The 25,147-nt window shown below is 52.1% G+C and overlaps 1 protein-coding gene across 1 annotated transcript in view; it reads left to right on the forward strand.

Annotated features, from left to right (window-relative positions):
* Nucleotides 1–22,055, forward strand: part of ZC3H3 (zinc finger CCCH-type containing 3) — a 202,674-nt gene extending 180,619 nt beyond the window's left edge. Inside the window, exons 10-13 of the mRNA XM_082047074.1 lie at nt 6,207–6,382; nt 7,939–8,147; nt 20,485–20,553; nt 20,717–22,055. Coding sequence (XP_081903200.1) covers nt 6,207–6,382; nt 7,939–8,147; nt 20,485–20,553; nt 20,717–20,748 — 486 coding nt within the window. The 3' untranslated portion in view covers nt 20,749–22,055. The remainder of the gene's footprint in view (nt 1–6,206; nt 6,383–7,938; nt 8,148–20,484; nt 20,554–20,716) is intronic.
* The last annotated feature ends 3,092 nt before the right edge of the window (nt 22,056–25,147 follow it).

Genomic DNA, 25,147 nt, shown 5'->3' on the forward strand with positions numbered 1-25,147 from the left:
TGGGGTGGGTGATAAATGGAACATGACCCAGCAACATGCGCTCACAGCCCAGAACCCACCCGTGCCCTGGGCTTCACCCAGAGCAGCTTGAGCAGCAGTGGAGGGGGGATCCTGCCCCTGTGCCCCCATGTCCTGAGCCCCCCTGAGCTCTGCGTCCAGCTCTGGGGTCCCAGCACCAGCCAGACATGGAGCTGTTGGAGCGGGACAGAGGAGGGACACAGGAATGGGCCGAGGGCTGAACAGCTCTGGGGGAGAAAGGCTGAGAGAGCTGGGGGTTCAGCCTGGGGAGGAGAAGCTCTGGGGAGACCTTCTTGCAGCCTTTCAATATAGAAAAAGGGCTTCTAAGAAAGATTGGAAAAGATTTTTTACCAAAACAAGGGACAATGGTTTTAAACTGAAAGAGGGTAAGTTTAGATAGGACATAAGGAAGATTTATTTCTCCTTTGAGGGTGGTGAGACACTGGCCCAGGTTGCCCAGAGAAGTTGCAGATGCCCCATCCCTGGAAACATTCAAGGTCATGTTAGACGGGGCTTTGAGCGACCTGATGTAGCTGAAGATGTCCCTGCCCATGGCAGGAGGTTTGATGTAGATGATCTTTGAAGGTCTCTCCTAACCCAAACCATTCAATGAATCGATGCTTCCTCCTTACATTCGTGGCTTTGCTTTCATGGTGGCTCAACCAGCCCCGGGTGCTATGGGGTTGGAGTTTGGCCGAGTTGCTCGCTGTTGCTGGGTGATCCTCCCCTATCCTCTTGGCTTGTGTGTTTCTTCTATTTATATCTTGGCTTAAACTGTCAGCGAGTGTTGTCAGAGCTGTGCAGCTCTCCTCCAGGCTGAGATGGGACACGGACAAAAGCCAGGCCTGGATAATCCAACCTCCAGCCATCGCTATTCCAATTAATGGTCTCGCCAGTGTGCAGGGAGCTGGGGACAAGGAGCAAGACCAGGCAACAAGAAATTCCCCAATGAGAAGATATATTTAAAGGGAAAGAAATCATTGGAAATACTCAGGGTACTCGGCTCCTGCTCAGAGCTGAAACATGGAGATGTCGTGTGCATGTGCGCTGGGGAGGTCCAACATTCTTCGATATCATTTTACTATGTTGGAAATGCCAATTACAGAGGAATAACACCCTTAAATCAAGGAGCAGCAAGATACGAGGAAACAGTTGATGGTTGTTTAGAGGAAGTTCTAAGGTGGCGGAGAAGGGATGTGAAGGAAAACCCTGTCCCTTAGGTCATTTCTATTCAGGCTGGACTGTGCCAGGGAATGGATTCTGCAAGGACAAGGCTTTTTCTTGCCCATTTCAACCCCTTTTGCTGCCCCTTAATTATGATGTTCCTAATGATTTTAGAAACATCATCCCAATCTTGCTCCAGCTCTGGAGGTATTTTAGCTCCAATGCTGGTTTATTGCCCGCAAATACCAAGGGAGAGGATTCACGGCTTTGCGGTAGATCCTAGAGAGCACTGGGTAGATCCCAAATCCTAGTGAGTATTTGGAGAAGGCCATCAGAGGTCATCGCTTCCCTGCAAGCGTTTTGCTAGGGCACCAAGCTCCGTTTTGAGGGCAGAAACCCATTTTGGAGCAAATTCCTTGAGACAGTTGCGTCGGCTAAATTTCTGCATCATTATCCCACAGCCTGGATGATGTTTGGGTGTTTGTCCTCCGGGTTTTAATGACAGGGAGCTGGAATATATAAATATATATATTTTTTAATTATGATTTTATTTTTTTAAGGCTGCTTCCATCTGCACCCAATTATAAAAAAGCCATCAAAAATAAGCTATTTACTGGCTGTCAGTTCCGAGCGGCGTCAGAAAACGGCTCCGCCACCTCCAGCGCTCGCATCCCAACAGCCACTTAATGCTGAAACATGGTGGGTAAGAGGGACATTAAAACAGCCTGACATCAATCCAGACGGTTAATCCTGCTGCTCGGCGATGGGGTTACCTGTAAGAGCTCTGTTGAAGCTGCGTGGATGTGCAGAGGGCTTGGAAAAATAGAGAGCGCTTGAGTTGAGGCGCTTGGATTTTGGGGATTAACTCATGTTTTTAATGCTCCTCTTCCCCAGAAGGTGCTTGGTGGTTTTTTCACTCCAGATTTCCAGGCGCGAGCAGGAATTTTGTGTCCATTGCGGTGAAGGACACTGGTCCAAGGGGATGGGAAGATGCTCCAGCGCTTTGCCATCTCTTTGTCCATCCGCTGGTCCTTTTGTGACCTGCTGTCCCCTGGCGCTGGGCAAGGAGGGATCAAGCAGGAGGGTGAGAGACAAGCCCGGAGATACTTGAGAAGTTCAACCTGGGCAAACTGCTGGTGGAGCAGAGCCGAGAACGCCAAGCTGGATGGGATCTCTCATCCCCACCCCGTAAGGTCAGTGGGTAGATGTTGATCGGCCCAGTAACCCAGCTTCACCTTCCTCCCGCCCTCCGCCACCTCCTGCCAAGCTCGTTCGTGGAAAATGTTAATTAACGTCATCCTCGAGGCCAAGCCGGGACCTTGCACCAGTTGCTGCCTCCTCCTTTGCCAGGTCCGTGCTAAAGAAGGCCGTGCCCTGCAAACCCCCTTGTCCCCGTCCCGTGCGTCGGGGCTCGCTGGGCCATTTAAGGCTTTATGGGTCGTTAGCGGCACCTTGAATTTCACCCAGAGCTGCCCTGGCAGCCACGGAGGAGTCCCGGCCATGGGTGCTGCCAACCGGGCACCGTCCCAGCGCCGGGCACCGCTGCTACTCTGGGCTACGGGGGGAACCCCGGAGGGGAGAGACTGGGATGGGGACAGCAGCAGTGGGATGGTGACATCCTCATCAGCACCCAGTGTCACCGAGCGCTTTCTCCCCAGGGTTTTTTAGGGGTGCTCTGAGTTTTATCTCTGTTGGAAGGGACCAAAGGCTTTTTTTTTTTTCTCTCTTTTTATGGTCCAACCTGCGGGCTGGCGGGGGTCCCACGGGGGGGGTATAATTAGCCACCTCGACAGGTGGAAGGGATCGGATGGTCCCCGGCGTGAGGTCGTGCCCGTCACCCCCGCAGCCCCGCTCGCCTTCACCCCAGCTGACAGCAAAACCACCTTACGGCAACTCAACCCCGACACGTTTGCTCTGGCAGAAAAGCTGCTGTAAATAAACAGAAACGGGCTTTTCCAGCCACCGAACCCAGCGGGGAGGTGATCTCCAAACTCACCATCCCAGCCCCGAAACAGCGGTGATGGACGCGGCGTTACGGAAGAAGAACCGAGCGCTCGGGAGCGGCGTGGAAAAGCCATTAGAAACATGAGCTGAGGACACGGCCCTGGGATTAGTCAGACACGGTTTGTTTTCTTTATTAAGTATCTTTTTTGCCGTGAAGCCAATAAACGTGGGCTGGGACAATGATGGACTTGGAGTTCTGTACCGGGACCGTAGCACCATCCCTTGGCAGGGATTTGTAACCTGTCCCTCTGGTGCTGCATTTCTCAGTTTTTCCCCCAAAATAGCATCATTTCTCAGCATAGCAGCATCACCACCAGCTGGGAGGGTGATGCATCCATGCAGCTTTTTGAGGCCAGAGCTCTTTTTTCCTGCTCTTCCCCTCGCCAAGTCCATTTTGCACTGGGAACTGCTACACAGGAGCGGATCTCACATCCACGGGCAGGGGCTCTGAAGAGATGCCACCCTGCTGATAATGAGCAGTAATCGACTTCAGGTGGGTTTGTAATTAATAGGAGGTTTGTAAGGTGTCGCTGTCATCGCATGGATGGAGATCTAGAGGTGGTGGTGGACTAGGAACCTTCCAGTGTGGAGTAGATCTGATTCACCATCAGGCCAGCTTGTCACCGTGTGAGATCCGTGCCGTTGAGCTGGATCTGGCCCCAGCTATAAAGATGATACAGGAATTATGTCACCTTGATGCCAATCAGAAAGGTGATCAGACACCTTGAGCGTCCATCCCTCCCTATTTTGCTGCTTGATGTTGTATGAAACTCGAAATCCTGAGGTTTTGCTCTACTTCCCTTGTGGTTCCCTTGTGCCGGCGCGCTCAACAGTTCTATCCATCCCTCACCACCGGAGCTGTGTAATTTCTGGATGGGCATCGTCATCCATCACTGTTCATCTGACCAGAGAATGGCTTTGGGCAAAGCACGTGGGGAAAAGAGGAATGAGAAGATAAACCTGAGGAGGTTGCAGGTCTTGTCCATGCAGATGATCTCAGAGCTGAAAAAGGGAGTGATTTCATATAGAAGCTTCTTACAGAAGAATTAAATGGATGTTGTGGGTCTTTTAATGAATTTTCAGTGGAAAAGTGGTACTGTCGCCGCACTGTCCCCCCCGTTGAGCCAGTGTCCCTGTGTCCATCTGGATCCCCAGCCCTCCTGCTGCTCAGCGCCATCCTCAACCTCCATCCGCCGAGCTCTTTGCTCCGTTGCCGACTTCAGCGATCAGCCCCGGGCGATGGAGCTGCCGAACCTTTCCGCCCTTTCGAGGAGAGATGTCCCACGGCTCAGCGGGGCTGCCGCTTCATCCCAAAGGTCACCACGAGAGCTGCTCCCGTGCCCCCAAAGTCAAATTGCATTAAAAGGGCAGGAGCTCAGCTACATCCCGTGTCATTGGGAAGATGCGTTTTTTATAAACAGGCAAGAACGATCACGCTGAAACCCTCATTGTGTTTCTCTTTCTGTGGATTTGTCTTGTTTTCGGCCAAACCCGTGCAAAATTTGAGCATCTGTGCGAGGAGGTTTGCAGCGTGGGGGCCCAAGCATGGAAGGGCCCATGTAGGGAAGAAGCAAGGCTGTGTCTTTGCTCATGGAAAAGGTGAAGAGGGGGATGAATCTTGGTGTTAATGCTTCGTTGTGCCATGTGTTGGGTTGTGTCGTGCCAGGGATGCCTGTGCTGGGCACTACTGAGGATGCACCTCAGATCCTGGGGTCAGTTTTGGACCCCTGATGACAAGAAAGCCCTTGAGGTGCTGGAGCGAGTTGAGAGAAGGGAACGGAGCTGCTGAGGGGCTGGAGCACAAGTGTGATAGGAGTGGCTGAGGGACCTGGGGGGTTCAGCTGGAGAACAGGAGCTGAGGGGAGACCTTCTGATCTCTGAACTGCCTGAAAGGAGCTTGGGGCATGGAAGGAGCTGGTCTCTTCTCCCAAGTAAACAAGCGGTAGGACAAGAGGAAGCGGCCTCAAGTTGCGCCAGGGGAGGTTTAGATTGGCTATTAGGAAAAACTTCTTCATGGAAATGGTTTTTGGGCATTGGAACAGGCTGCCCAGGGCAGTGGTGGAGTCACCATCCCTGGAGGGGTTGAACAGGCAGAGATGAGCTTCCCAGGGACATGGGTTAGTGCCAGGGTTGGGTTAATGGTTGGACTCGATGATCTTGAGGGTCTCTACCAACCAAAAGTATTTTGTGATTCTATGACATGGTACCTGCCTGTGCTCCTGGCAAGAGCCAAGCTGGATGGTGCTGGAGGGAACATCCTGAGTGGGAGTGGGTCCACCCGGGGCATCATGGGGCTGAGCAGGGTTCTGGGACCTGTTCCCACCCCTCATCCCTTGGGATACGCTGGGATGAGCTCTCTGGATCCCTGGGTGTTGCTGTCACAGTGTTGGGAACAGTCGGAGATTAGAGAGAAGCTTCTCGCTTCCCCTGGCCAATGTTCACAACCACCCAGGTAAAATCACACCCAAAGGTGTCTTCTCTGCCCTATCTGCATATCTTCTGGCCTTCTGGCTGCCAAAAAGGGGTTGAACTCCAGCCTTGGGTCACCTTCATGAGGAGGGTGGTCCAAGCAGTGATCCAATAAGAAGTCCTGAATGGAACATGCTTCATTCCTGCTCTTCCTTGCTCCTCCCCAAGTCCCAAGTGTGTCTGGGACAAGAAATCCCGTGTCCTCTCCAAAACCAGCTTTTCCAGTTGACCTCTTTGGGACCTCCCACCATCACCACCTTGCGGGTAGATCATTACTAGTAAGACTTTGGTGGTTTGGGTCGATAAAATCAGACACTTGGAAAGCTGTCGGTGAGTGTGTAGCATCTCCCAGAGGAGAAGATTATTTTTTAACAAGTATTTTGGCATGGAATTGTATTTTGGTACAGAGAAGGAAGCACCAATGTCTTCTTCTGTTCCTTCAGCAACATGTTGGTGCCACCTGAAGAGCTGCCACCAGCTCTGGGAACCTCTTCTCTCCATGGGGTTTTCGCTGCCTTTCCCAACATTTCTCTATTATTTTCCCTTCACAGTGCAAGAAGAAGCACACGCTGGTTTGCCCTGACTTTGCCAAGAAAGGTTCCTGCCCCAGAGGTGCCCGGTGCAAGCTGCTGCACCCCCAGAAGAAGCGTCACCCAAGAGAGGCTGAAGATGGGGACCAGAGCGATCCCCCCACCAAGTGGAGACGGCTCGGGGAGGAGACAGGCAGGTAGGAAAGTGCAGAAGAAACTCAGCTTTGCTACCTTTAAACCATTTTCTTCTTCTTACCAACCTAGTCTGGATGTTCCATCTTCCAGCTGTGTATCTGTCAGTGTGGTGGTTTATTTTAAGTGTTGCTGATGTAGGTTGCTGTGGTGCCTTCTTGATAGAGCCACCACGGGCAATAGGGTTGGGCAGGGTTCGTGTTTGAAGGAGATGTCTCCAGACAGAGCTGATGGAGAGAAAAGAGAGGATAGTTCACGTCTTTCTACCCAATGTGTCTTACTAACCAGGATTTTTTGATTCACACCCTTAGAAATTTATCACCCAGGGCTTTGTCACCTCCAGGTATCTTTGAGGCTTTTGTAGATCTTCCTCCTGGGAGATGGGTGGTGGAGCCCTGATGGAGAATCTACCACCAAAAATAGGTACAGATTATCCATAGCTCTGTGAGAAACTGGAAATCACCGTCCCTCTTCCTCTATCTTCCTCAAATCCGTGGTGGAGGACAGTGCTGAGCCCTCGGCGTGGTCTTGAGGGACATGTCATCAGGACTGGACTCACTGCCTGAAGAAGCAGAGATGGACAAGGAGATACAAAAGGCTTTGTAAAGCCTTTTGATGCTGGGCTGGTCTCTGAGCTCTCTCGGGGCCAAGATGATGCTTTTGGGTGAGGGCTGAGGGACGCATTGGTCCTCATCCCCAAAGGGAGACAGATTTTCTTCAGCTTGGCACATCTGCCCTCGTACCCTGCGAAACAACTACATCCCAACATAATTAAAATTGAAACCAAATTGAAATCGGGCTTTAAAAGCCAAAATCTAAAAATCCTGGTTAGCAGGAGGAGAAAATATTGGCTTGCATGCTCGGCCCTGCCATGTAAGGCAGTGGAGGGGGACGAGCACTCAGCGGGCTCTCCGAACTTATCTCGGGTGACACAAGAGCCTTGGAATGACACACAGCTCACGTCCCCGGTGTGAACGAGGTGTAAAATAACTCCTTGCTCTTTTTAGGTAAGGAGGGATGAGCTGGGTGATGGGGAGGGACCTTCCTACCGTCCTGGGACCGGCTCCTGGCATCCTCCGTGGGGAAGGGAGCGTGTCCCAGCTTGGAAGCTGCTCGGGAGGGGTTTTTTTTCCTTTATTGGCACCGTCTTGGAGCTGTGGAACCAGCTGTAGTGTCACGTTAGTTGGGCTCAGAGGAGGGCGGCAAGGCTGGGGCCGAGCCAAAACCAGCGGGGGCATCTCCGAGCCGTCCCTGCTCCCCGTTCCCTCCGTCTCCTCTTCTCCTCCGCTCCATCTGCAGAGTCCAGCAACTCCATGAGCATCCGAGAGCTGCAGGGAAGCGCAGAGCAAAGAATCCAGCTGGGGAGTGAGAAGTTCCGGCTGAATCCAAGCTGGGTCCTGGGAAATCGGAGATACGGAGCAGCCAGGGATGGAGCGTGGAGATCCTCCGTGTGCAGCTCTGTTTCACCCCAGCCTCTCCCATCCCACCTGATGCCATTCTCAGCGTTGCCAAGCGGGATAATTTTACTTTTCTCTATTTGTTTTCCCACGTGCTCCTGCAGGAATGATCCAGCTCAGCTCCACGATGACGGCGAAATGCCCGGGCCATCCAACACGGAGCAAGAGGTGAAGTTCTGGAAAAAGGCGAACACCTCACCGACCAGTTGGCTGCGAAAGCTGCCGTCCTTCATCTCCCTCCAGTCCTCATCCTCTCCCGGTGACCAGGGCTGCAAGGAGGAGAAAGATGAGGATGAATTGGAGGATGAACAAGGTAAGAAGCTCTCGCTTTGGTTTTGCTCACACGTGCTCCGGGCTGTTCTGATTCACAGAGCAGGAGAGTTATTCCCCCGTTGGGTTTTGGTGGGATTGGTGTTTCTTGTGAGTCGCCAAACCAGTTATGCTGGGAGCTCTAACTGGGATTTGCATCACACAAGGACATGAGCTGCTGGTTTTGCTCCTGAAACCACACACATGGGGATTTTGTCCCCATCTTTTGTCATCAGCTCCGTCTTCCTTATCCTATAAATTATCCAATGATAGACACACAGAAGGACCTCTGGACAATTTCTGGACCATCCATCCAGATGTGAAATAGCTTCGAAGATTTGAAATAAAAACATCCCTGGTGGGAAATGGGATGGGATGTTTGCAGATGGCAAGTTCAGAGGAAGAGCCGTGTTAATCTGAGATCATCATTAAAAAGTGGGGGAAGAGGCTTTGGAAATCAGTAAAATTTCTGGAAAATGCAGCTTTAGGATGAGCAAAACTTCTTACAAACACGAGAGCAAACAGTTTCTGCCTTAACATGGTTTTTTGACTTTTGGAAAAGTTCAGGGAAATGTTTCAACTGTTTCAAACTGAACTGACCGTGGGGGAAAAAAACAAATCAAACAGGGCAAAATTGTTGAAAGGATAAGAAGAAACGTCTTTATTTCCCTGCAAAGTGGCTTGTGGGGGAGGTCAGCTGCATTTCTGCTTCTCCAATGTTTTCCTTGGTTCCTCCTCTCCTAATTCAGCTCCCACACGGGAGCTTTAATCACCAGCAGCTCTGTGGGAAGGGACGGGACTTTGGGACACATCAGGGATGTGTCCAGAGGTGATGGAGACGGAAAGGCACAGATTGTACCTGGTCCTTCCCAGTGCTGGGTGGGAGATTTTTAGCCGGATGCTGTTTCATGTTTTCATTTCCCAGCCTTTGCTGGAGGGATGTGCAGCAGCTCCATCTCCTGAGCACAATAATAGAAAAGGGGACAACATGTGGCTCAGAAACCCAAATATTTTGTGTCATTAAGGATGAAATCTCCACTTGGGATGCTGGAGCATCCTGATCCATCTTCACTCCGACTGAGCGTGCAGCTGGAGCAGGATCCCGCTGGAGAAGGGATGAATCCAGCGCCAAAAGCCACACTGGGACATTTGCACCGTTGTCCGTAAGCGGGTACTGAGGATCTACAAGGCTTTGCCTGGCTCAACCGCAAAGCACTTTGAGCCTGGGAGGGCTGAGATGCCTTAACGGTGTCGGGAAGAAAATTCCCAGGATTAGCAACATATTTCTGAAGTCACGGGCGAGCGATTGCGCTGTCGAACCGCGGTGCGGTGGAGACGGCGAGGGACCGTTCCGGTTGGGAAAGCTCCTCTCTGTGACACGGGATGAAGCACTCGGCTCCCCTTTCCAGGGATTTCTTCCCACCGTGTGCCTCCCTCCTTCTCTCTCCTTGGCCCCAGTTCAACTCCCTTTTGGTCTCAGCGGTGGGGCCAGGGAAGTGTTCCCAAAGCAGCGACTTAATCGGGTTGTTTTTATCACTGCGATGAAGATGAAGCAATTAATCCGCATACAAGGAAGCTGTTGAAACACCTTGGATTGCGCTTGGCAGCCTGGAGTAACTTGGTCGAGAGGGCAGAGGCATCGTCCTGGCCGTGCAGGCGTCTCTTTCCTCTTAACTCTGGTTTGCACGTGCTGGGGAGGATGATTTCCAGGTGTTTTGGGTGGGAGGTTGAGTAGGAGGAGCTGGTTCAGTCCAAAGATGTTGGGAGGAAGGTTGTGGAGAGCTGGCGAGTATGGGGTCGGGAACACATCCATCTGTGCTCCTTTGCCCAGGGAGCACATAGCATCAGGAAAATAGACATTGGACGATCCATAGGAAAGGAAAACTGGACAGGAATTGCAGTAGGTTGTAAAATCATCTTATGATAAAGCCATTTCCCTGTCAAGGGGACACAGTGATTGTATGTGGTGAATCCGGGCGTGAGGATGCTCTTCAGTGCCCGTATCCAATGCTGAGGTGCACTCCGTAATTAAAGTCTCATCTCAACACACACAAATGAAGGGGCTCAGGGGCCACAGCAGCAGCTGGAGACCCCCATGACCTAATGGGAGAAAGGAAACCCTGGCTGCTAATGAACCATCATCCCGAAATGGCGCAGGATGGGACTGTGGATGCTGCTAGGGGAGGTTTAGATTGGGTCAAGCATTGGAACAGGCTGCTTAGAGCAGTGGTGGAGTCGCTATCCCTGGAAGGATTGAACAGATGCGGAGATGATGTTCTTAGGGACATGATTTAGTGCCAGTGTTGGGTTCACGGTTGGACTCGATGATCTTGAGGGTCTTTTCCAACCAAAATGATTCTATGGTGGCCAAAAACCACCAGGACTGGTGCTTATAAGCTTGAAGTCTTGTTCTGAGCTGAGCCGAGGTCAGGATGAGACCTTGTGAAGCTGATGGGTTTTGGGGGTCTGCGCCTTCCCCGCTGCCACCGTCGTGCCAGAGATAATATTGAGTTTCTGCTTGTAAAGCCTGAAGGTGACACGCAAATTGTCAGGGTTGTAAATAAGGAGGAGGACAGGTTATCATTATGGAGTGATCTGAATTGCTTGGTTAAACGGTCACCATTTGAGAAAATGCCCTTTTAATACTGGTAAATGCAAGAGGAACGAAGAAAAACAGCGGCACCGTGTGCGGGAGGGATGGAGAGAGGGGGTTTGGAGATGACCTTTAAGGACCAATATGGGCAATAGCATCAACTTGGGGGGTCTGGTTGGAGGTTGCAGCCTTGGGATGTAGAAAAAGGGGACTGGAAAGGGTTGATGTGGTTTACAGGCATGATGTTGAGCCCGCTGCTGTCCTCCCGTAGGAAGGGTTCCCAACCTGCAAGAGGTTGTAATTTAAGGTCGGAGGAGTAATTTGAGGGCACCGGTGCTTTCTGAGCATCCTCTGAAAAGTCCATCCATGCGACACGGGGAGGTCAAACCGCTTCCAGCCAAGCGTTCTGGCTGTCATGTGTGGGCTTGGTGGCATCTCATCCTTCACCTCCTTGTGTTCTCCATCCAAGAGGGCAGAGCCAGAGGGAACTCGGGCTCCCCTACCCCTCCGACACCCGTTTCCAGGTAATGGGCTTTTCCATATTTCACCTTCCAGTTAAATAGCTTGCGCTGGAGCCTAACTGGCCTCCCCGCGCTAATTGTAAGCAAGCGCACCAATGCAAACCATTCCAATCGAGTGCTAATTTAATTAGAAAGCACCCATTTTAGTTAATTTGTTCGAGAAGATCACTGAAAACTCCTGGAGAGAACAGATGTTCCCCTCTCCCCCGATGAACATTCAGGGGTTTGTAAATGGCTCCACTCAGCCTTGTTTAGGAGAGAAAAGAGGATTTTATAGCTGCAAACGACCCTTTCTGTAAACATTTTACAGCTCTCTGCACGTTTGAGTGACGATAAACCCCTAGCAACTCGGCGGGCTGCAAATTTGCGACCATACGGCTATCATTTTATTGTCATATTTCACGGTCGTAACGTTAATGGAAGATGCTCGCTACAGTCTTTTTTAACGGCTCCGCTGAGCACGCTCAAAAACGCTTTGGCTTTGGAAGAATTCGTGGAGGTGCAAACGCTTCTGGGTTTGTTTACCGCCTTCACTTCTGGAGGAATAACTTTGGAAACGTAAATCTCCTCCCCTTCTCCACCCCGTGCTTGAGAGATGCCCACAACAGGGCATGAGACTGTGGGGATGGGCAACCCTTTGGTGCCGGATCTTGGAGCAGCCAACCCCGACCTCTGGAATTTAAGAGAAAACTGGTGCTTCCAACCCTTCAGGTGGATGCGGCCGGTCTCACTTGGCTGTGCTGAGGGTCCCAAAGCATCCCCTTTACAGGCTCGGGGAAGAGTGGCTGGAAAGCTGCCCAGTGGAAAAGGACCTGGTGGTGTTGATCAGCAGTGGCTAAATGTGAACCAGCCTGTGCCCAGGTGGCCAAGAAGACCACCAGTATTTTGGCTTGAAGCACCACCACTGTGGCCAGCAGGACCAGGGCAGTAACCATCTCCTGTACTGGGCACTGATGAGGCCAAACCTCAAATCCTGGGGTCAGTTTTTGGCTCCTCAAACCAAAAAAGTCCTTGAGCTGCTGGAGCGAGTTGAGAGAAGGGAACGGAGCTGGTAAGGGGCTGGAGCACAAGTGTGATGGGAGCGGCTGAGGGACCTGGGGGGTTCAGCTGGAGAACAGGAGCTGAGGGGAGACCTTCTGATCTCTGAACTGCCTGAAAGGAGCTTGGAGCCAGGGGGGGTCGGGCTCTGCTCCCCAGGAACAAGCGCCAGGAGCAGAGGAAATGGCCTCAAGTTGCACCAGGGGAGGTTGAGGTTGGATCTGGGGAACAGTTTCTTCCCCAAAGGGCTGTGGGGCATTGGAACAGGCTGCCCAGGGCAGTGCTGGAGTCACCATCCCTGGAGGGTTGGGTTGGACATGCAGAGATGAGGTTCCCAGGAACATGGGGCAGTGCCAGGGGTGGGTTATAGTTGGACTCGATGATCTTGAGGGTCTTTTCCAATCAAAATGATTCTATGATCCCGCTGCTGGTGGGCCCTGCCCTCACCGGCCCCTGACCAACTCACGCTCCATCGGGCGCGCAGGGAGAGTTTAATTAATGAGCATCCAAACCCTTTCATAACTGAATTAACAAATCTCTACTAGAATTGCTTTTTTCAGTGTAAATATCTATTGAGCTGCAGGTAGCGGGCTGCACCTATCCCTGGAGCAGGACAATGCGTATCAGGCTAATTAGTTTCCTGTTAATGGGCTGGATGTGCCTGGTTCATTAGCAATTGCGTCTTCTCCTCCTGAGTCAGCAGGTCCTTATGGGTTCGAGTGCTTTTTGGTGGGGGTCCCTGCAGTGGGGGAGATTTAGGTTGTTTTCATCCACCCTGGATATTGGTTTCAAACATCTTCTTCTTGGTCATGGTTCTTCCTTCCCATCCCAGAGAGATGGGCTGGTACTTGGGCTGGTGGACCTCACCAGGGGGACTCCTTGGTGGACCTAGCCCATTCCTCTGCAGGAATGACTTAGATCTGGTGGCCCTTCATCCCTCCATCCCTCCATCTCCTCCATCCCCTCTTTCTCCTCCATCCCCTCCTTCTCCTCCATCCCCTCCTTCTCCATCCCCTACAAAAGCCCTGATCCTGCAGGACACCATCAGGCTTGAAGATATATCAGGCTTTAGGGTGCTACAGACAACACAGGTGTTTCTGAAGGTTGGGGCTGGATCTCCTCATGTCCTAGTGGTTCTGAGAAGGTCCAAAAGTCAGAAACTTCACTGCCATTTAATTTCCGTATTGCAAATTGGCCAATTTAGTTGAAACTTCCAGTAAACCAAACGAGTGCTTTGATTTTTTGTAATTGAGCTCTCGTTCTGACTCGAAATCGTCATTTTTTACCCCACAAAAGTTGGTTGAGGATTTACTTTCTGCCTGGACCGAGCTACCTGCCCATTTCCAGTCCTCTTTCGTCAGTGATTTGCAGGTGATTTTCAGACCCGTCAAGTCTCATTCCTTTGCTAGGACTGAAATCTGCTGCATCCATATGAATTTTTCACCCATTTTTGGGGTCTCATCCACCTGTGATGATGGGTCTGGAGACCAGAGCTTTTAGACTTTGCTGAGGATTTCTGAAAACCCATCTCCTTCAAACTGTCACCACTGGACAGCCTTGTTGTCCCTTCCCTAAGTTATTTAGTGACCCGAAAACTAGAGATAGAAGAGCTCTCCGAGACGGTGAAATCCTGTCTTCTTCTGGATAATGATCATGATGAGGTACATGAGGTTCATGATGATAGTAGATTAGGTTCTTAGGGACATGGACTAGTGCCAGTGTTGGGTTAATAGTTGGACTCTATGTTCTTGAGGGTCTCTTACAACCAAAATGATTCTATAAGCTCCAGCTCACCAGTAAAGACCCCATGTGGTCTTCACCTTATGTCCTCATGGTCACCATGTACTACCAGACCACAAATAATCTCTGCCATGCCCTCAACCCAACAAAGACCCTTTTCCCACTGTTGCAGCTCATGGCTGGTTTTCTGGTGACTTTTTTCCTCCAAAAAAGAAGGAATTAAGGAGAAGAGACATGGAAAGAACATCTCAGCAGAGATGTCAAGCTCTACAAACATGGCAGGAGATGGACACCACCCGGTGGTGGTGGAACATCTCCTCCAGCACATTCCCCTTTCAGATTTCATTATTAGGAAGGAAGAAAACATCCGAGCATTTTTCCTTGTGGACAAAGCTTCTCCTGACATCCCAGCCTTGATGTTTCCCTCACCTGAGGGGCAGAAGGTCTGAGTGATAGAGCAGATGGGTGAGATTTTGGTGCACGTTGTCTCACCAGGTGAATTTAGTGCTAGATCCATCATCCCCCCTGCTGCTTTTTCCATGTGAAAAAGTGATTTGCGGAAAAATTCTGGGGCTTAACCATTGTTCCATCCTGCCTTTTGTTCTTGGGCTTGATTAAAAAATAATTATTATTTTAATTCATTAAAAAAAAGGCATCTCTCAACCCAAGTTTCTCCAGGAGGTGACTCAGCCAAGCGCTTTTGCTGTGAAAAAAAGAGCCATTTTCAACAAAGATTCGACCAAAGTGGCTGGGAAGGGGTTAAGGGTTATTTTTCCTTTGGGAATGGGCGGGGGGGAAAAGTGAGTTTGGGAATTTTGGGGGATTTTGGAGGATTTCCTAGCAGTGTTGAACATTGAGGATCCATCGGGGAGATTCTGGGATGCATCTCGGTGCTCCGAGCCACAGGATGGTAATTCTTGTTGTATTAATAACCAGAACGTTGACCGTCCGGCTGTTAAAACTCCTGCTAATTGCAGCCACCTCGTTAGCCTGTTTTCCTTTGGGAAATGGGATTTTTTGTTTCGTTTTAGGCCATTTTACACAGGGATGGCTGCAAAGCCCCTTTCTTGAGCCCAGCTGGATGCAGGAAAGGATAAAATCCCCCAGGTAGCATCAGGAGAGTGATGGAGACCAAACATCCCGTCAGTCCGAAAGTTGGTAGGGAAGGAAAAATATCAAAATAACCATTTTTCCCTCTGGGAAAGCTTCTTATAGCTGGAAATGAATCATCCTCTTGTGCATCCCCTGGTTTTGGGGCTGGGGCATCTTCCACACTGACATGGGGCATCTCCAGTTACATTCAACCCTCACAGTTTTGGGGACAAAAAGCAATATTTAAATCCTCGGAAATGCGGAGCGGTGGGAAGGGAGAGGATGTGGGGACAAGAACCAGACCCATGTCCTTTTACCCCCCCCATCTGAGGGAATTCACAGAATCACAGAATCACAGAATGTCAGGGATTGGAAGGGACCTGCAAAGCTCATCCAGTGCAATCCCCCCATGGAGCAGGAACACCCAGATGAGGTTACACAGGAAGGTGTCCAGGCGGGTTGGAATGTCTGCAGAGGAGGAGACTCCACAACCTCCCTGGGCAGCCTGGGCCAGGCTCTGGCACCCTCAACATGAAGAAGTTTCTTCTCAAATTTAAGTGGAACTTTTTGTGTTCCAGTTTAAACCCATTACCCCTTGTCCTATCATTGGTTGTCACCGAGAAGAGCCTGGCTCCATCCTCCTGACACTCCCCCTTTATATATCTGTAAACATGAATGAGTCCCCCCTCAGTGTCCTCTTGTCCAGCTCCAGAGCCCCAGCTCCCTCAGCCTTTCCTCACACGGGAGATGCTCCACTCCCTGCAGCATCTTCGTTTCCCTGCGCTGGACTCTCTCCAGCAGTTCCCTGTCCTGCTGGAACTGAGGGGCCACAACTGGACACAAGATTCCAGGTGTGGTCTCCCCAGGGCAGAGCAGAGGGGCAGGAGAACCTCTCTGACCTACTGACCACCCCCTTCTAACCCACCCCAGGTCCCATTGGCTTCCTGGCCACAAGGGCCCAGTGCTGGCTCATGGTCACCCTGCTGTCCCCAGGACCCCCAGGTCCCTTTCCCCTACGCTGCTCTCTAATAGGTCATTCCTCAACTTACACTGGACCCTGGGGTTGTTCCTGCCCAGATTCAAGACTCTGCACTTGCCCTTGTTATATTTCATTAAACTTTTCCCTGCCCAACTCTCCCGCCTGTCCAGGTCTCTGATGGCAGCACAGCTTCCAGTGTCACCCACTGCTCCCAGCTTGGTGTCATCAGCACACTTGCTGATAGTGCACTCTATTCCCTCATCCAGATCATTGATGAATATACTGAGGGGTGGGCAGGAGTGTGGTGGCCACTTGGGCAAGGAGAAGACACCAAAATGAATGAGGATGCGAAAAGGAGAAGGTTTTCCAGAAAGAAAAAGGACTCGCAGCTTGTTGAGTGATGAGTTTTAGTGGGAAACGTCTTCTCCTGCTTGGGATTAGAAGAGGTGGAGAAGGTCAGGAGGTGGAGAAGATGGAGAGAATCCACCACACATCTTGCTCATGTCCTTGCACAAACCCAGCGGTGGCACTTGGACATTATACACCCCAAACAATGACACCCAACGTGGCAGTGAGACCACGGGCACCTTCCAGCAGCCTCGAAAACCCGAAGGAGAAGGTTTTGAAGCAGGACGGGTGAGGAACCTCAAGCAGCATTTGACGACGAGGAGTCACCAAGAATTTTTCTTTCGCTTTGGAACTTGGGCAAACAAACTCTCTCGGCGTTGGAGGCGCCGTGGCAGTGATACATCGCTTTGGAATTAATTTATGTAAAATAAAGAGGGCTCATTTAGCACCTTTCCACCCTTAATATAACACCCATACATCAGCAGCCACCACGGGCTGGGCTATTAGTCACTGGTGACGCGACAAATTCGGCTTTGGGGAACAGCAACACCGAGCGAACACCCATCAAACCCCACTTGGATGCTGAGAACGCTCTGGATTTTTCCAGCTGATCCCTTTTGGCATCGATCCAGCTGTTTTTTCCAGCTTGGAATTTCCAAATCTCAGCCCAGTCGCTGGAATTAGGGCTTAAAAACCGGCATTTTCCTCTTTCGTGATTGTGGCCTCGGTCTGACAAGAACAGTGGAAACAGCTCAATTTCCCCCCCGAGGAAACTTCATTAACTAATATCCAAGCAGCGTTGCGAAACCCACGCTTTGCAATGCAAAGCAAATATAATTATAGAAGTGGAAATATCGATTTTTTATTTCTAAGAGGATTAAAAAAAAGGTGATTTTTTAAATCAACCGTAATTAGCTTCCCGACTCTGGTATGGGGTTGTACGGAGCCAAGATGCTTTTAGAGCATCCACGCTTGATTTTGAAGGTATTCCGGAAACAATTGAAGAGGGTGATGATGAAATAAACCCAAAATAGGTTGTAAAAGGACTAAACCGGTGCAGTTTCTCACCTCGGATGGAGGGAGATGCTGCTCCTGGAAAGGACGGAGCAGCGGATGCTTCATCCCAAGGAAAGGAGAATGAAATTCGGGGGGGGGACCTGGAGAAAAGGGGGGTGTCACTTAAGCCACCCCAGCAAAGGTTCTGGGCCCCTCAGCTCAGGAAAGAGATTGAAGTGCTGGAGCGAGTCCAGAGAAGAGCAACAAGACTGGTGAAGGGACTTGAGCATAAGACCTATAGGGAGAGGCTGAGGGAGCTGGGCTTGTTTAGTCTGGAGAAGAGGAGGCTTAGAGCTGAGCTCAGCACTCTCTAGAACTACCTGAAGGGAAGTTCTAGCCAGGTGGGGATTGGGCTCTTCTCCCAGGCATCAGCAATAGGACAAGGGGCCATGGGCTTCAACTCTGCCAGGGGGAATTTAGGCTGGAGATTAGAAAGAAATTCTTTACGGAGAGAGTGGTCAGGCATTGGAATGGCTGCCCAGGGAGGTGCTGGACTCGCCGTCCCTGGAGGTTTTTAAACTGAGATTGGACATGGCACTTAATGCCATGATCTAGTCAATGGACTGGAGTTGGACCAAGGGTTGGACTCGATGATCTCTGAGGTCTTTTCCAACCCAGTCCATTCTGTGATTCTGTGATATTTCCTGCTTTTTGTGCATGGGAGATCCTACAAATGGCGTGATCCATCTTGGGTCGTGTCTCACGCGTCTTCGCTCCGTTCCCCCCCCGTTTCCTCTCTGCATTTCAGCAGCCAAACAATCCATCTTCCAGCAACCAGGTATATAATTTCTAGTTAGCAAAAGCCAGGCTAAAAAAGAAAAGAAAGAAACAAAAATCCCTTTTTTTTTTTTCATTACAATGATTGAACTGCTTCCGAAGGAGAAGAACCGGGGCTGGATCACGAGCTCTCCGTCGAAAAACCGAGCGGCTTTTGCTGAGCTTGTCAAGCTCGCCGGAGAATGAGGATTTCCAGCGCTCTTCCTCCTGATGAAAATCAACATTTATTTTGCCTAAACCTAAGAAAGTGTCAGGCAGACGGAGAAACTTGCCACTCTCGGCGAGGGGAAGGAAGGGAAAAGAGGGAAATCTAATAGAAATATATTATCAAGTCCGAGGAGTGGACAGGGCAGTAAATCACGCTTCAGGTGGCACCATTATATTTTTCAATAACACCTGGTTTTCCCCCAGACGCTGCCGGGTCCGGTGGCTCCATCTGCACTTGAAAGTTAAAATAAATTTGTTTCATCCAGATGCTGATATAAGGGGGATTTAAAAGGATTTAAAGGTAGGGAATGACCTATTAGAGAGCAGCGTAGGGGAAAGGGACCTGGGGGTCCTGGGGACAGCAGGGTGACCATGAGCCAGCACTGGGCCCTTGTGGCCAGGAAGCCAATGGGACCTGGGGTGGGTTAGAAGGGGGTGGTCAGTAGGTCAGAGAGGTTCTCCTGCCCCTCTACTCTGCCCTGGGGAGACCACACCTGGAATATTGTGTCCAGTTGTGGCCCCTCAGTTCCAGCAGGACAGGGAACTGCTGGAGAGAGTCCAGCGCAGCCACCAAGATGCTGCAGGGAGTGGAGCATCTCCCGTGTGAGGAAAGGCTGAGGGAGCTGGGGCTCTGGAGCTGGACAAGAGGACACTGAGGGGGGACTCATTCATGTTTACAGATATATAAAGGGGGAGTGTCAGGAGCATGGAGCCAGGCTCTTCTGGGTGACAACCAATGATAGGACAAGGGGTAATGGGTTCAAACTGGAACACAAGAGGTTCCACTTAAATATGAGAAGAAACTTCTTCTCAGTGAGGGTGGCAGAGCCTGGCCCAGGCTGCCCAGGGAGGTTGTGGAGTCTCCTTCTCTGCAGACATTCCAACCCGCCTGGACACCTTCCTGTGGAACCTCATCTGGGTGTTCCTGCTCCATGGGGGGATTGCACTGGATGAGCTTTCCAGGTCCCTTCCAACCCCTGACATTCTGTGGTTCAGTCTGGTAGGTAGAACCCCATAACCACCTCTCCGTGCCCTTCAGGGAGAGAAAATAGGAGAAACTCTGCACAAGGACACATCCAATGTTATGGTTGAAATCCAGGAGGACTTCACACCATCCACCCTGGTCCGTGGGATGTGCCTGGATTCATCCTGCAATGAGGTCACCTCCCAGAGGTGACACTTTGTGGTGTTTTGGCTTTATCCAACCATCCGGGACCCTCTTTGAGGGAGGCCCAGTGTTCCAACAAGCACAAATCATCACCCAGAGCATCTTCAGGGAGATGATGGAAAAGTTTGGTCCCCCAAATTTACCTCTTGTTTGCCGGTGCTCTGCTCTTCCCTGCTCCAACCCAACCCCGCCACAGGTCGTGATGCTGCCATTTGAAGGTTTGCCTACTTTTTATTTTGCTTTTTTTTGTGTTTAACTTGGTTTTGTGGCAAACACACTGTTGTGGTAAGAAGGAACCTGTGAGCGTCTCGCGCCGCTTGCGGGAGATGAGGATGCTCAGGGATTTGGGCAACCAGCCACCTCCATCTCCGCCGTGGTGACGTGGAAAGTCATCTCCAGGCTTGCAGGGAGACACATCCCCACCCCAAGGGGACCCAATCTGCACCAAAAGGCTGAGGAAAGGACGAGGGACAACACAACCAGGCTGAGCACAGCACTGGGGACATGTGTCCCCACCAACGTGCTGGCAGGACGGTGGGGGAGCCCCAACCATCGCTATGGGCTTCAGGATGGGAGGCCCAGGATGCAATTAGTTGGGTTTATTTATTTTTCCTCCGTTTATTCACTAATTAATCCTTCTCATTGGTGGCACCGCACGCTCTGGGGCTGCTTTTACACCCTTTTTCCAGCTGTTAAATCACGAAGCACCGGGGCTGCGGGATGATCTCGGGACGCTCCCGCACCCGCATCCCACGGGGTTTCCTCAGTGACCTGAGCCAACCACAATGAGTTTATCCCCTTCTTTTCCTTTCCGCCTCCCAGGCAGCACCAAACGGAAGAGAACTTTGGCGCCGGACCCCGAAAACACCCGTCTGGAGGAGGGCGGCCGAGGTGGGTGCTCTTGGGATTGGGTGCTGCCGGGTTGAACAACCACCCGCATCCCCAGTCCCCATCGCGGGTGCGTTAACCCAACCGTGACCACACAAGGAGAAGCCCAGGGGGTGTCCAGATGTTTGTCACCCACCTCCCACCATCACCTTTCCCTTTCCTCCAGGCAAACAGCTGCAGATCAAGCCCCGTTTGTGAGCACGACCCGACCCCGCGGCGGCCGATCAGCTCAGGAACCGCAGAGCCGGGCACCACCCGGCACCTACCTCAGGACGCAGTGGCCGGACGCAACACCTTCGTTTCATTTTGCTTTTCGGGGACACTTTCTTTTGGCGAGGAGCCGCGTGGCAACGTGGGGAAACACGACCCATTCCCACAGGGAAGTAGTTTTGTTTGAAATGTCTTAATTCGCCAATAAATTCTCTTTTCGCCCGGTTTATTGAAGGCAAGCTCCTCGGATGCTCGCGGGGTTGGGAAGATGCTCAGATCCCCACTGATCCTCCTGGAGATTGCAGCTCACTGTGAGGTGACATGGGGACCTGAGGAGCTTTAATGCCATCAGGCAACGTGCCCACATCCAGGTCAGCCACTGTATTGGGGACAAGTGGTGACAAGTCACCATGCTGGGATGTAATGGGGTGTAAAGCCCCCGCGCGGATCATCCCCCATCTCCCCGTGCCAGGACCCCCCTGCATCATCCATCCTTCTTCATCCTCTTGGTTTTAGAAGGAGGTTTCTCGTGTGCCAAGAGCATCCCTAGTGGAAACGTGGAGCTCCCACCAAATGCTCCAGTAGCACGTCGGGGTCCCCCATGGCCACTTGCACCCCGACCCCCACCTCTCCCCATCCCAGTGGGTTTTGGTCTTCCTTGAGAGTCCCAAACCGGCTCTTTTTGTGGGTTTTTTAGGGGTCACTCCAACCACAAGCAGGATTGTGCCAAGCTGAGCACTGCTGACCGGCACAATGGGGTTTTGCGTCCGTGGGTACGATTTCCAGGGGGATTTTTGGGGTGAGGGATGCCGTTCCCCTACACAGACACAATTTTGGGGAGCAGCTGCAGATCTCCCCTTGCCAGGAGATGCCGAGAAGCAGGAACGGTGGGATTTGCTCCTTGATCGCGGCATCTTCAGGGAAAAGGCATCAGCGGGGACACGGGTGGGTGCGGGGGCTCCCTGGGGACCTGGGTGTCCCTGCCGGGGCGTGGGTGACAGAGCCACCACAATGCTCAGATAAACCAGTTTTATTCATTCCTCTCACCTCCCTGGGTTCCTGCGACTTAACCAGAAACGGGGGTGGGTTTAGTGCCACTTGGAGACCAGTTTGGGGTGTCACATCCCCAGTGTCCCCCCAACCATAGCGGGTCCCCCCACCCCAGGCTGCACTCATACCCCTGCGTGTGTCCAACGAGACGTTTTTTGATAGAAATGTCATAGTCCTCGTTGATATTAAATGTCTTTTATTAACTGGTGTGTTTTGATATGTAAATAAAGAGTTACTTCCCCAGGTCGGAGGGTGGCTTTGCTTTCTTTTCTCAACAATATGGCACAACCATCCCCTCGAGGAGCTGCTAATGCGGTAGAGAAGCTGCTCTACCCCCCGAATCTTTCAGGATTTTTAATTATTATAACTTTCCCACCCCAATCCCAGAAAGGATGTTTCTTCCTAACAAAATCTCACTTCAATTCACTAACAATCACCCCAGAGAAGATGATGCTGCAAGTCCCCGGGGATGGGATGACGGTGACCGGGACCTTCGGTGCTTCCCACACCCGCGGCTCCATAACGAGCAGGTTAACGGGGATTAATCCTCACACCGCACTAATTAACCGAAGCAATGAGTAACTCGCTGAGAGCCGCGGCTCCACCGCCCCTTCCCGGGGCTCCCTTCCCGGGGAGGATTGTAATTTATTGCCGGCTGTCGTTAAATCGCTGCTTGGGGGTGATTAATTTTCTGAGCGGGGATAAACGCGGCCCCTGGAGTGGTTTTGCCGAGTCCTGACGGGTTCCTCACCCCCGGCAGCCGCGGCGATGGGCTCCGATGGGAGGTTTCTCCATCCTCCCCGTGAAGCTGCACATGGTGGGTACACGGTGGGGCTGTCCCAGTGTCCCCAGGGCAAGGACATTCCCGGGTGGGGGGGTTCCTTGGCTCTAGGGTTGGTGACACGGGGCAGCGTTTTTGGAGGGCACCGTAAACATTTCTTGGAAAACCCTCCTGCGGCGGGTGCTGCTGGCACAAGCTCTTGGTCCCCCGCCGGGGCAGCAGGTGACGAGGTGGCATCACTTTTCTGCCTGTCATCAGGGCGACTGTCCCCTGCCCTCCTTGATGTCCATAGCAGGTCCCACCGCAGGCACCAGCTGCTTTGTGTGATTTTTTCCCCCTTTCGTAATAATTTCTGGCGCTGAATTTGTGCTGTGGATGCTGGTGGAGCATCACCAGCTCATGGATGCATCACGGTAGGTGTTCTTGGGGACATTGTTTAGTGACAGTGTTGGGTTAACAGTTGGACTTGGTCTTATGGAACCATTTTAGTTGGAAGAGACGCTCGAGATCATCAAATCCAACCGTTAACCCAACCCTGGCACTAAACCATGTCCCTAAGAACCTTGAACGTCTCTTCCAACCCAAATTACCATGGTGTGATCTTGAGAGGCTCTTCCAACTAAAATGATTCTATTATTCTATAAGATCATCGAGTCCAACCGTTAACCCAACACCGTCACTTAACAGCGTCCCCAAGAACCTCATCACCATGGGGTGGTGTCCCCACAAGGACTCCCCAAACCAGCAGCACCCACCGTCAACCAACCGGGGAAACTGAGGCAGCACCCAGCCCTGCTTGAAGGGTTAAAGGGACAGATGAGCTGCCCCGCTCTAAAAGCGAACGGTGACGCCATCCCACTGCCATCCCGGCGGCCACCAACCTGGTTATGTCACTCGACCGCCTGTGAGTAAACTTAGATGACCGACCCCGGCGTTTGGCGTGGCGGGGAGGGCTGGGGACATGCCACAGGGCCCGGCCGCGCTCCCCCGGCCGTGTCACTGTACCCGGCCACCCCGCTAAAAATACCCAAAGGGGGTGTCATGGGTGAGCGACGGCCCCATTGGAGCCCGGCCCAGTCCTAATCCCTTGGTGGCTCTTGTCCCATCGTGGGTGGCAGCTGCTGGTGGGGGTCGGGTGCCCCCAAGGTGTGAGGAGCTCCAGGGATGGATGCGGTGCCAGGGGTAGGGAGGTGGCACCGCATCCCAGACCCCCCATCCCATAGCGGGACCCCAACCTCCCACCGCACAGGGGCAGCGATGCTGCATTTGGAGGTCACAAAATTAAGCAAATAGGGGTTAGAAACACCTAATGCAAAGTGGGTTTGGTTGCAAAAATGGCCTTTTTGTCCCCTTCTCTGCCCTCCCTTCAAGTTAGGGAGTGTCCTGTTGTCCCCTTGCAGTCACCAATATGGGGTATCTGTGTCCCAGGCTGTCCTATATGGGACAATCTCCAGTGTCACTGGGGTCTCAGGGGACACACATGGGGCCATTAATTTACCCCAAATAATCCCTGCTTTTGAACTGTCGGCACAGTGTCCCCCAAGTGGGGGTGGCTGTCAGTTGGACGAGGGGACTGTCACCCCCTGTGGGGACCAGGATGGGATGTAGTGGGACCTGGGTCACATCCTGGGGACAATCCTGGTCCCCCAGGGGTGTTGCTGGGTGGCGAGTGGGTGTCGTTGGCCTCAGTGGGGTGAAGTTGGTTATCCCTTGGGGTTCGGTGGGACAACTCCATGGTGACCACCCCGTGCCTCAGTTTCCCCTCCAACACCTTGGTGTAGGGAACAGCTGTGGCCATGCTGGTGAAACTGGTCCAGTCTCAGCAGATCCAGCTCTGGTGCATGTGGCTGCTACCCAACCACCAATAACCAAAAAAAGACCTAAAAAATCTGAAATATATATATATATATATATACACACACATATATATACATATATATACATAAATATATATATGGCTTTTTGCAAGGGTGGCGAGCCTTCCTCGTGCCCCAGGAATGATGCTGGGCTGGGGAAAACAGAGATGGGGAAGGGGCTTCCGTGGTGCCTCAGTGAGATGGTGTGAAAAACGATTTGCATCAATAGGGATCAATAATGCCCATTTTGGGTCTTTCTTGTTTTTTGGGGGGAGGAAATTAGCATTTATTTTACATTTTAACTCCGCCCCTTGCTCAGCCCGGCTTGGGCCCAGGGTGGTCGGTAGGGGCTGCGGGGGTGAAGCCGCTGGGACCGGGGATGCCCGAGGGATGCAGGGGGGTCTCCGGGACCCCGCTCCCCCCTCACCCCGGAGCGGCCGCTTTGCAGCTCCGACCCCCTCTCCCCGCGGAGATTGACAGCTGCCCCGGGGCGTTGCCATGGGGATATGCAAATCGCTACGGCTGATCGCGGCGCTGATAGGCTGAAAGCGACTGGACACGCCCCGAGAGGTGGGGCCGGGGTGAGTTTACTCCCATATATAAGGGCTCGGGTTCCATTCAGTTTCTCGGTAGCGGCGGCGGCAGCGCCGGGAACGGGCGGGGAGCGGCTCCCGCCCCCGGGCACCGTGTCTGAGGAGGA

This window comes from Streptopelia decaocto, assembly GCF_964273445.1.
Source record: "Streptopelia decaocto genome assembly, chromosome: 2".
In the NCBI taxonomy this organism is placed as follows: Eukaryota; Metazoa; Chordata; class Aves; order Columbiformes; family Columbidae; genus Streptopelia; species Streptopelia decaocto.